Here is a 12,079-nt window from a genome sequence, read left to right on the forward strand (position 1 = left end):
ACTCTTCCAGTGACAATGAAGACAGCAAAAAGCCTCAAGGCAGTCAGTCATCAGTGGACGGGACAGTGAAGCAAGAGGAGAGCGATGACAGCATAGTCATCTATGGAGACGGTGACGGGAATTCTCGGTTCGGTGAGGATGGTTCGTTCATCGGTCAGTACACGGTCAAAAAGGACAAAGAGGAGACTGAGGGGAATGACAGCTCCGAGGCTACATCTCCAGTCAATCCCGCCTATGCCTTGGCACAAATGTGAAGAGAAATATAAAACCGAACAATCGGAGCGTATGGGCACAGGTGCTACCAAGACAGTAACTACATTTGATTTATCCACCAATATCCGTACATATGGAAAACAAAACAAAGTTTGATTGTCCAAACTTGAGGGTCCAAGCGGTGAAGGAGACGAGATGACGTGTGAAAAGAGGGAGTAAAAGAGGCAATGTGGAATATAGAGCGATTTGTCAGGTTTTGAAGAAACAGAACAGTAGATCTCTCAAGCCACCATGTGTTGCAGATATACTCAAAACCTATTTCTCAACAGTAAGAAAAAGTCTGCAAATTGCTATTTTTCTCCCCATCCATTTTAGAATGTAAGTGACACAATTTCTGGGTAATTTCTAACACTGTGTACAGAAGATGTTAGCCAGGGCTTTCTCATACTCCAACTGCAGGCTCGGTCCTTGTGCTGTAGATATCACCAGGACACAGCTCTACACTGGACGAATGGGATTAGAAGATTTTTATCATTTATGCTTTGTTTTTGAACAGTACCTAATCTGAGATACCACTTAATTCTTGAAGATGTAAGGAAAGATCTCTTTATGTTGACTGGTGCCTCTTGGACCTCCCTTATTTTAGATGATATGCTTCTTAACATTGAAGGTTGGCCCAAGCCTACAGAGCTGTCCAACATTGCAGAAATATTTGGAGTGATGATTAATCAAAGCAAACAGGCTGTTGCACATATGGAGCTGCTTAAATGTGACACACATGAAAATAGATCATTTCTTACAGTCACCATTTGACAGGTCAAGACCTGGGGCAGACATTTCGTGAAGAAAATCGCCTTGTAGTCCTTGGTATTACGAGTGTCACACTCTTCTGTCTATTTTTAGTTTAGTTTAGAGATACAGTACTGAAACAGGCCCTTCGGCCCACCGAGTCTGTGCCAACCATCAACCACCCATTTATACTAATCCTACGCTAATTCCATATTCCTACCACATCCCCACCTGTCCCTATATTTCCCTACCACCTACCTATACTAGGGGCAATTGCTAATGGCCAATTAACCTATCAACCTGCAAGTCTTTGGCATGTGGGAGGAAACCGGAGCACCCGGAGGAAACCCACGCAGACACAGGGAGAACTTGCAAACTCCACACAGGCAGTACCCAGAATTGAACCCGGGTCGCTGGAGCTGTGAGGCTGCGGTGCTAACCACTGCGCCACTGTGCCGCCCTATTGAATAATCGATTCCACTTTTGCCCCAGAGCAAAACTTTCTGGTCTCATCATTAGGCAACATTTAAGAACATCTCCTTCTGAGGTTGTCCCTTATCAGAATGAAACACACAAAACAAGAGAGGAGCACTGAAACCGCACAGACATCTTACATTATACCATTTGCAATTTACGTGACAGTTCAGATGAGTGGGATTCACCTTACAGGGACGTCATTGTTTGCAGCCCCATTACCTCAGGCTTAGCTGTGAAACTGGAGCAGTTCCAAGCCATTTGCAGTTGTTTTCAAAATAGCAGCACCTCCCTTCCCCCCCCCCCCCACCACCCCAAACCCCATGCCCCAGTTCCCTTCCACTCATGTTAACAAACCCCAGCTTCCAACATCAATCTTCGATCAACAACTGAGGTCACCCACCTGCATCCTTCAGCTGTTTAGGTTTTTGACCCACACACCCTGCCTACTCTAAATAGTAATTCTAGACTTTTCCCTTACTCAAGTTAACAGTTCATTTTCTCAAATTAATAAAGCCTTTGCTACATATCCTAATCAGTACTCTCAGACATTTCAGGGAGAAGCCTCACCGACTGTAACTCGAGTTCTGTAATTTACTCTTGCTGAATTTAAATATAGGTGGGACAAGAAAGTTTGGCAACTTAAGTCATATTGTAAATCCAACAGCAATAATAATATCAAGACTAGCACTGTTTTAATCTTCAGACTGAGGCCTTTAGTTAAGTTCTGAATCTCGCTTAATGTGGCACCTTTAGAGATTTCAAGTAAAGAATTATTATTTCAGTGCCAAGATCTGTTAATCAGTTGAAAGTCAAAGCTAGATTTTCTATCCAACAATATCTATGTACATGACATCCTAGAGGGTTTTTGTATTTTACTTAACATAATGCTTACCTAAAACCAGTACCTCTGCTCCAAGTTCTCAGCGAAGCATAGTTATTTTCAAAATAGCAGCTTCCAGCTCCAACCTATTCATGTTAGCATCATGTTAATGTGCTGGAATACTCACCACTTGCCTGGATGAGTGCAGTTCCAACAACACTCACGAAGCTCGACACCATCCAGGACAAATCAACCCGCTTGATTGGCACCCCATCCACCAATTACTCCCTCCACAGTGGCAGCAGTGTGTACAGTGTGACGCAGATGTGCTGCGTCAATTCACCAAGCCTCTTTCGACAGCACCTCCCAAACTGCGATCTCTACCACCTAGAAGGACAAGGGCAACAGTCGCATGGGAACACCACTACCTGAAAGTTCCCCTCCAAGTCACATGCCATCCCAACTTGGAACTGTATCGCCATTCCTTCATCATTGCTGGGTTAAAATCCTGGAACTCCCTCCCTAACAGCACTGTGGGGTGTACCTACACCATGTGGACTACAACGGTTCAAGAAGGCGGCTCACCACCACCTTCTCAAGGGCAATTAAGGATGGACAATAAATGCTGGCCCAAATCCTATGAATGAATACATTTTTAAAATGACACCCAGTCCTTAAGTACACTGGTTAATAACTCCCAGTCCGCACCTGTTAGATTAGAACCTCCAGTCCTCTCCTGCCTTTGTCAACCACTCTAGCCTCCAGCTACTCATGCTAACAGCCTCCAGTCACCACCTAAGCACGTTAGTAACATCCTGCTTCTACCTTGTAAAACTAGCAAGATCTGGCATTTTGGATATAAAATCATGTTTTTCCTCAGACGTTTGAAATTGGACTCCCTGTTTGGGACAGTGTAGTGGTGTACTGGGATTCACAACGCCCTGCTGACCTCATCATGACCCTGCCCGATTTTCCTGGGTCAGGGGTCTCTTAACACACAGGGAGGCTCCTGTTGGATTCCTGTTACTGATAGGGAGCCCGCCACTGTTGATGAGGAAGTCCCTAAAAAGCCCCAAAGAAGAAGTGAGCTATGCATTTCGCAGGCCTCAGTTGAGACTGAGGTTTGTCCTGGAAGCTGAGTTGGAAGCAAAAGCCTCCATTAGACATTCTTCCTTCATTCAAATGTTTGTGGGCTTACCCACCCCTACCCTGGACCTACTGTCACCTTCAGTTGGTCCTGGGGCAGGGGCATTAGAAAGGGGGCATTGGATGACAGGAAATCTCCATCAGGCCTCACATCCCCCCTGCTGTTTGCTTGTAGCAGATGGGAAAGTGATGATGGGAAACCAATGGGGATCCATTAGGGGCAATGGGAGAGGATACAGATAGGGGATGGGAACACAGCCATAGGTCTTACCATCTGATTTCAGGCAGGACAGCGGAGAGGTTTCTAGCCTCTGATGTACTGGGCTCAAGGCTGTTCACATATAAAAGTTCTCCTCACAGTTGCTGCTTGGATTTTTAAAAAATATGTATATTTTTGGGAAACCAAAGTCCTCAAGTCTTAAAGAGCCTTTGAACATTTTCTCAAGTCCTATTGTGCAAAATGTAAATTCCATATGATTTTTTTAATTGCAAATCAATGTCAAAGTTCTACTGTTTCCAAAGATTACCACATCCCATTGTTTCCCCTCTCATTCAGAAATCCTACTGTGCTTCGAGATTTCACCTGTGTAGTTTGGAGATGGGGGAACGTGGGTGGTGAAATGGAGGGAACTGAACTCATGTTAGAATTTTAACCTAACTCATCTGGTGAGAAACCCTTTGGATGGGGTGTAATGCTCATTTTACACCCTGCCTGATATTATTCTTCATTGGCTTCGATGGAAAGTAAAATCACAAGGGCTTTGAAACCAGTGTTGCATCTGATCCCATTAATTTCCGATGGACGGTTAGGTTAAAATTAACTCCAACACCTAAGGGCACTAAAATAGGGATTAGGTGGGGATTTTGTGGTGCTGAAATCATTGGTGTAAACTCAATGGACCAGTTGGTCTATCCAGTTAGATGCACAATAATACAGACCATTAATGGCCTCCTCCTCCCAAAGAAAAGCTACATGGAGCAAATATTACTTTTCCTTCCTTCAAGAGATTGCTTACTCTTTTCCTCTTGATGATTTACATTTAGAATTAACCCGTCTTGCCTGGAACCAATTCCAATGCTTTACGGAATTACCTCCTCTTCATTTGTCAGATTCCCTCCCCTTTCTTCCACCCCCAACTTAATCTTGACCTTTTTTTAAAAAGAGATTGTTTACAGTAGCCATGGTGAAGTAAAGTCATCATGCTACAACCCTCCCTCCACCACCCACTCCCTGCTTTCCCCACTTCCCAGTTCTTCTCAGGTTCAGCTGATGAGATATTGAAATGGCAGATTAAAAAGAAAGAACCGTCATTTGTCAATGCCAGTTGGTTGGCATGCAGGCATAAAGAGATATCAGGGACATGTCTAGTACCAACTAACTGTGGACTGGCGCACACATCGCACACATATCAAGCTAAGCCTGCCTACCATCTTTCCAAGAGATGTGCACCTTTTATACAGAAAGTATGTGCCCTTTATCTAGGTTTTGTGCCAATACACAAGCCTAAACAAACAAATGCCAGCTTCTTCATCGCCATGACAGCCTGCCTTCCTCTCTGACTTTGATTCTCTTATTGCCCAGTATAATTTCCCCTAGCCTTAAATGTCACCATCTCTTTTTTGGGACAGTTTAACCAACCTGCAAGAGTTGATACTGATTGCGCAGTAGACAGATGCAAGGCAGCTGGTGGAAAATACATATGACTTGCATCTTAACTTAATGTTCCTTGCTGCACAGATTATACCTGTAAACATAGTCATATCAGGATGAATTGCGCCTTATTTGTTCTTGTCTTCACCCCATTTATCGTCGTCTCCTCCTGCTCTGAGTCATATCACAGTAACTATGAAGATTTCTCCACCAATAACTTAGTTTATGTGTACTGTGATTACAATGGCCTGTATTACATGAAGTGTAACTGGAACCCCTTGAGTGGATGTGCTCATGTGTATCAGTAGACCATTTACAACCTGAAGGATACTTCATCTTTGTCTGTATGTCTACAGAGAAATCTTTTCATATTTAAGCCATATCTTTTGTATTTTAGCTTTTTTTTTGGCAAAGCTTATTGGTGAGCCTTGTTTGCAGGTTTATTCTGGCAAGCAATAGTTATAAGATGTTCACTCACCAAGGCAACGAGATTTCTGGGATGGCTTATCCGCAGGACTTTCAATGCAGTTCAGTGTGGCGGGGGTGGGGCACGGGTGGAGAGATAGTTGGGCTCAGCCATTTGTTAACCCGGCCCAGATAGGGAACTTATTGTGCAAGGAATGATGGGCACCAGCCTCAGCCCTACATGCTGCAGTGTTTTTCAAATTATTTTTCTGCGTACACGTTTTATCGAGTATTTAGACTTTGTTGCTCTGTGAAGACTAAACATTTGGGGAAGCCACTCAGTAGCAAGGAGTAAAATGAGCATTTGTTGTACGCTAGGTGTTTCCATAGACTTTGGGATATTCGTTGTGTAAACTTGTCTCAGTGAGCAGATCGATGCACTTTACCAGACCTGCTAGGAAGTGCTGCAGGGAGGGCCAGTAATAATACAGTGTAAAAGAATACACAGGCAATGGGAACATTGGATAGATTTACCACTTGACTGGTTTGGACAAAATGCTCCAGTTCTTTTAGTTGTCCAGCGCTTGGTCAAATATAATCCAGATGCAAAGTTTGTCCATTTTCTCCACCCAGCTTGTTTTTCATGGCTATTATCACACCACCACTGGTGACCACTGGTGGTGAGCGGTCATCACACAAAGCAGTAGATGCTATCTCAATTAATAATTTTAAACCTGAGATTGATAGATCTTTGCTAGCCAAGAGTATGATGGGATTATAGAGCCATGGCAGGTGGATGGAGTTAGGATACAGATTGATCATGATCTCATTAAATGGAGGAACAGGCTTGAGGGGCTGAATGACCCCCTCCTGTTCCTACCAGCGGCAAAGCAAACCTCAGATCTTCGGCCATGATCCTAACCTCCTGCCCCATCTCTATCTAGCTCTCTTTACTATATTTCGCTGATCACCACCTCACAGCTCGTGCTCACAATGCAGTGTTCTGTTAATTTTATGGGCACACAGGTTCTTGGCAGGGCCCCAGGTTTTGGCCCCGGTACTGTTTTGCCAATTGTAAGTTGGTGCATTCCTCCAAACAACAACAACTTTAACATAGTGTAATGTCCCAAGGTGCTTCACAGGAGCATTAGTGTTAGGAGATATTAGGACAGATGAACAAAAACATGGTCAACAAGATGGGCTTTAAGGAGCATCTTAAAGGAGGAGAGAATCTTGGAAAGGTGGAGAGGTTTAGCGAGGGAATTCTAGAGCCTAAGGCCTAGTAATCTGAAAGCATGGTCACCAGTAATGGTGTGATTAAAATAGGGGATGCACAAGAGACTAGAACTGAAGGAACGCAGAGATCTTGGAGGATTGTGGGGCTGGAGGAGGTTACAGAGATAGGAAGGGGTGAGGCCATGGAAGGATTTGTAAACAAGGATGAGACTTTTAAAATTGAGGCCTTTTCAAGCAAATAAATAAATTCAAGCTACAAGTAAACGTGGCATTGCATGACAGGAGCTCATTGAGTACACAGCACAATATGAAAGTCTGTAAGTGTAAACATTACTAAGGTGTGAACCTTCAGACAGTAAATAAAACAATATGGTGGCATTGACCTGGTGCTTGATTAGTCATTTGAGGTGAGGGGCTTTTGTTTTGCCCTTTTTTTCCACGCTGCCTTCAGAAGCTACAAAGCTGAAGGAAGTTCTGAGGGCAATAATGGTTTTGTCCTTGGCAAATAACTGAAGATTAATGAAATATTCATTAAACATTTATAAGGCAATAAATGTAATCACTCATTGATATGCCTTTATGTTAAGGATTACCATCATTTTTACCTAAATGTTTTCTGCAGCCTAAAGGTTCGCTAACCTAGTATTAATAACATGTCAATATAGCAGAAACCATCCTTTTTTGGGAGACCACCAGCCTTGTATAAAGAGGTCTGACTATCCGTCTACAGCAGGCAGATGCATGGGATCATTATTGGTGGGCCGTGTAATATATCAGTGTTAAATTATTCATTATTGTTGAATATCCTTCTAGCCCTTAAGTAAGATGTTCTACTGCACTAAGAACCAGGGAAATGGCAATAAAACAAAACATTTTTTCTTTGAATGGGTATCTCACTGAAAGAGACAGCATCTCCCCCTTTCCTATTTCATGCCTCTGTAGGTCTCAGCTCTGCTATAAATGCATGAGTCAGTAAGTTTTGCTTAAAATAAACCTACCTCTATAAACCACAGCCACTTAACACATAAACTGTCCTGGCTTCTCAAGGAAGGTCCCACCACAAGTGTTGATCTTATTCTTTCAGGTGCTGACTGACCCGCTGTGCATACCCAGCATTTAAAATAAAAATCCATGTCATGTATGTCCTGATTTAGTTCTTCCATCGTCCAATTTTCCATTACACAATGCATTGTTTGTGTTGGAGATTCATGGGTTTGTATCAACTGGTTTCCTGAAAGGTATCGAATATCAGATGTTGATTAAGTTTGGCTTAAGACAAATATAGGGAATGATGGAAGAGAAAATTTTGCGCTACTGGCCATAGATTATCATATGCATGGAATATGTATTTGAATATGGTGTATGGAAGATTATAGACCCATTATGCAAGCTACCTGATTTTCTACACGTTCATTTGGGAGGAGAGTAGAATTGGACAAGCATAATAATCTCATAAACCTTTTCTTCCCTGTCACTTTTCTTTCTGGAGAAAGCACAGCGAAGAATTTTGAAACCCATGTTTGGTGTCACACAACATAGAATTATATAGTATTTACAGCACAGAGACAGGCCATTCAGCCCAACTGGTCCATGCTGGTGTTTATGCTGCATATGAGCCTCCTCCCACCTTAATTCATCTCACCCCAACCTCCTATTCCTTTCTCCTTCATGTGTTTATCTAGCTTCCACTTTAATGCATCTATGCTATTTGCCTCAACTCTACTTGTGGTAGCAAGTTCCACATTATGACCACTCTCTGGGTAAAGAAGATTCCCCTGAATTACTTATTGGATTTATTAGTGACTATCTTATATTTATGGCCCCTAGCTTCAACCAGTGGAAATTAAAAATAATCCTCTGCTTCTTAATGTATTTCATCTTTGCTCCTACTCCCTTCAGCCTGGGTGTTGTCCTATATAGTCGACCTTAGTCCTTCTCAGTTTCTAAGTTTAAAACAAGTCATGAGGCTATTCTGAAATGATGAAACAAATTGAGGAATGTTGCAACTATTATTTTTCTGTTTTTGCGAAAGACGACAAAGGAAGTTTTCAAAGTAAAGACTATTTTTAAGTACCTGATTTATTATGGTTAAAAGTGTATTTTATGTTTTGGAACAGCTCTTAGATTCTCTCTCATACCACTGGGGAAATAGTCATTGATAGAAAATTCTCCTCCACAAATACAAGGGTAATCAAAAAGTAATGCAAAAAGGCCATTTGGAAATTAGCAGCATGGATAAGAAGTTAGTTAATGGACAGAAATAAAGGGCTTGGGTTAATGAGTGTTGGAAGTGGTTATAGCCCAGCTATCAGTACTGGATCCGCTGTTGTTCATATTGGCTGATTTGACCTTGGGCACAGGTGGCATTTGCTAATGACACAAAATTCGGGGGTTTACAAGCTGAGGAGGACTAAGAGAATTCATGAGAACATAGACAGGTTGGAAGAATGGGCAAGACAGATTTCAAATGCAGTTTAATATGAAAAAGTTTATCATATATTTTGGGAGGAAAACAAGGAAATGGGAGTCAGTGGGAAGACATGGGATGCAGACGAACAGAAGGACCTAAGAGTTCAAATACATAATTGTCCGAAAGTGCAAGTGTGGGTAGATAAAGCCGTAAAAAGGCAAATAGCATTTTGTTTTAGACACAGAGATTGTAGTTTAGGGCAGCCCATCATAGAAAGGGCATTAAAGCCATAGAGATAATTACAGCACAGATTCACCAGGGATGGGGAACTATACTTATGAGGGTTGCAGTGTTGAGACTTAGGAAGGTTGAGGAGATTTAATCGAGGATTTTAAAATTATGAAGTGTTTCGACACGCTGAATAAGGAAAGACTATTTCCTCTGGCTAGGGAGTCAATGCCAAGGCGTCATCAATTTAAAATTGTAACTAAGGGAGCAAGAAGAGACGTTTGGAGAAATATCTTTGTGCAGAGAGTGCATGGGTTGCTTTGCCACAAAGAGCAGTGGCAACACAGACCATTTCATCCTTTAAGGGAAACGTGGATAAACCTTTGAAGCAGAGGAAGATACAGGGCAACATCAAGAATGCGCAGCAGTGACATTAGTTTTGCATTGCTCTAGAAAGGAGCCTTCGCAAACTTAATGGGCAAAATGGCCTCTTTCTGTGATGTGGTTCACTGTATTCAGAGGGGACCAGAGAAATGGAATCATAGTAATTGCCACAAAATTCATCAAACACTAATCGATGCCACTTCACATTAAGGATGCTGTCTCTGTAAGAAGATTCCTTTTTGTGCATTTGGTTTGAAACTAACCCACGTACATTAACCAAAAATACCGTGTTTCTAATAATGTGATTGATATGGCATTGTGCAAACAGTGTGATATGTGGGTAAGTTTGTATTAAATTGCACATTTTTCTTTCTTTTCCTGTTTATAAAGATATTAATATATTTCCTGAATAAGATATACCTATTGCTGAGAAACTGACATCCCCACAGATTGCATCTAAGACAACAATGTAGAGTTAACACGAGATGGTCATAGTGTAGATGAGGCTAATAAACATGGTTATTTAAACTGACTGCATGGGAGGTCGAAATAGCCAAGCCATCCAGATATACTGTTTCCTCTGGGAAAACTGTAAAAATAAAACTGACTGTTTTTGTATAGGAACAAACTAAACATAAAATAAAAGCATATTGTTCTTCAAACGTATTGCTATTAAGAGTCTGATTCTCTTCTTTCATTATTTCAACTGGTGTTCCAAAGTGTCAGACTCTGCTAAAAGTCAACTTAATTTTTTAAGTTGTTCCATGTGACTGGAGGTATTGCATTGTTTGCGGGGAGCTGTAATAATATCGAGAGCAACTTGGATTTATTTAATGCCCGTGTACCTTCCACAAGATGCACTGCAATATCTCACCAAGGCTTCTTCAACAGCATGTTGCAAACCCGCAACCTCTACCAAATGGAAGGACAAGGGCAGCAGGTACATGGGAATACCGCCACCTTCAAGTTCCCCTCCAAGTTGCACACCATCTTGAAGCGGACATATGTCGATCGTTCCTTCATTGTTGCTGGATCAAAGTCCTGGAACTTCCTACCTAACGGCACTGCGAGAGTTCCTTCACCACACAGACTGCAGTGGTTCAAGAAGATGGCTCACCACCACCTTCTCACCTTCTCGAGGGAAATTAGGTAAGGACACTAATTGCTGGTCTTGCCAGTGATGCGCACATGCCATGAATGAATGAATAAATAAAAAAAAGTCTGAAATAAAATCATGCCAGGTTGTTTGAGGGAAGAGGATTCCAAGCCAAATGAGGGCTTATCAAAGGCTTGGTCAAAGAAATTTGTTTCAAAGGGGGGCTTAAACATGGAATTGGAGAAGTAGAGAGATACAGAGAGGACCATGGGGTTTAGGCAGCTGGAGGCATTACTACCAATCCAGGAGCAAAGAAAGGGGCTGCAGAAAGAGACTAAAGTCAGAGGAAAAGAGATTGTGGAAATGGAGTGACTGTAACACCACAGGATGTAAGAATATTGATATGTTTTTAGATTACTTTATTTCTAACAAAAAACAAAACAGTAATGTTGACAGAATTGGTTTAAATCGTCTTCTCGAAAAGCCTGCTCTTTCCCCTCAATGATGCTGATAACATATAAGCTTTTGAAACACAGCTTTTTATCACAAGGTGGGGTTGTGTTGGAGGCACCACAAAGCCCTGGCTCGGGAAAAGCAATGATCGGAAGTAACAGTACGGTGTGAAAAGGCATGGGAGTTCCATCTTTGTTTGGCAATTGGTTTAAACAATCATAAAACATGAGGATGTTGCATCATTTCTTGCTTTGTAACTTGCTGGTCTGTAGCTTCTTCTGAATTGTCAGCAATTCATGATTGAGGTAAGGTCAATGTTTAAATCCAGTTGTATTTTCCAGTTTAAACATGGAGGCCACTCATCTAATTTCTCAATTAAAAATATGACTCCTAGGCCACAGCTGAACTAAATTGTAACAGAATAGTCATGAGAGGATGTCATATGTTCCTTTGTCTCGATTGGGATTTAAGGGGTTCTATTATCCAAAAGATATGAGTTAAACTCCAATCATGGTAGTTTGGGAATTGTTATATAAACCCAGCTTGGTGTGTAGATGTCCTCGAGGGAAGGACATCTATCGGCCTTACCCAGTCTGACTTATATGTGACTCCAGTCTTGCACCAACATAGTTGATATTTAACTGCCCTCCAATTGTAACTTCAGCATGGGCAATAAATGCAAGTCTTGCCAGCGATGCTCACATCCCAAGAATGAATATTAAAATAATTAAAAATCTGTGTGAAATCAAAGTTATTTGGGTACATACTGAG

At 41.8% G+C, this 12,079-nt stretch overlaps 1 protein-coding gene across 1 annotated transcript in view; it reads left to right on the forward strand.

Annotated features, from left to right (window-relative positions):
* nfasca (neurofascin homolog (chicken) a) overlaps positions 1 to 10,400 on the forward strand; it is a 191,924-nt gene extending 181,524 nt beyond the window's left edge. The window contains exon 33 of the mRNA XM_068057443.1: positions 11 to 10,400. Coding sequence (XP_067913544.1) covers positions 11 to 254 — 244 coding nt within the window. The 3' untranslated portion in view covers positions 255 to 10,400. The remainder of the gene's footprint in view (positions 1 to 10) is intronic.
* The last annotated feature ends 1,679 nt before the right edge of the window (positions 10,401 to 12,079 follow it).

This window comes from Heterodontus francisci, chromosome 25 (assembly GCF_036365525.1).
Source record: "Heterodontus francisci isolate sHetFra1 chromosome 25, sHetFra1.hap1, whole genome shotgun sequence".
NCBI lineage: Eukaryota > Metazoa > Chordata > Chondrichthyes > Heterodontiformes > Heterodontidae > Heterodontus > Heterodontus francisci.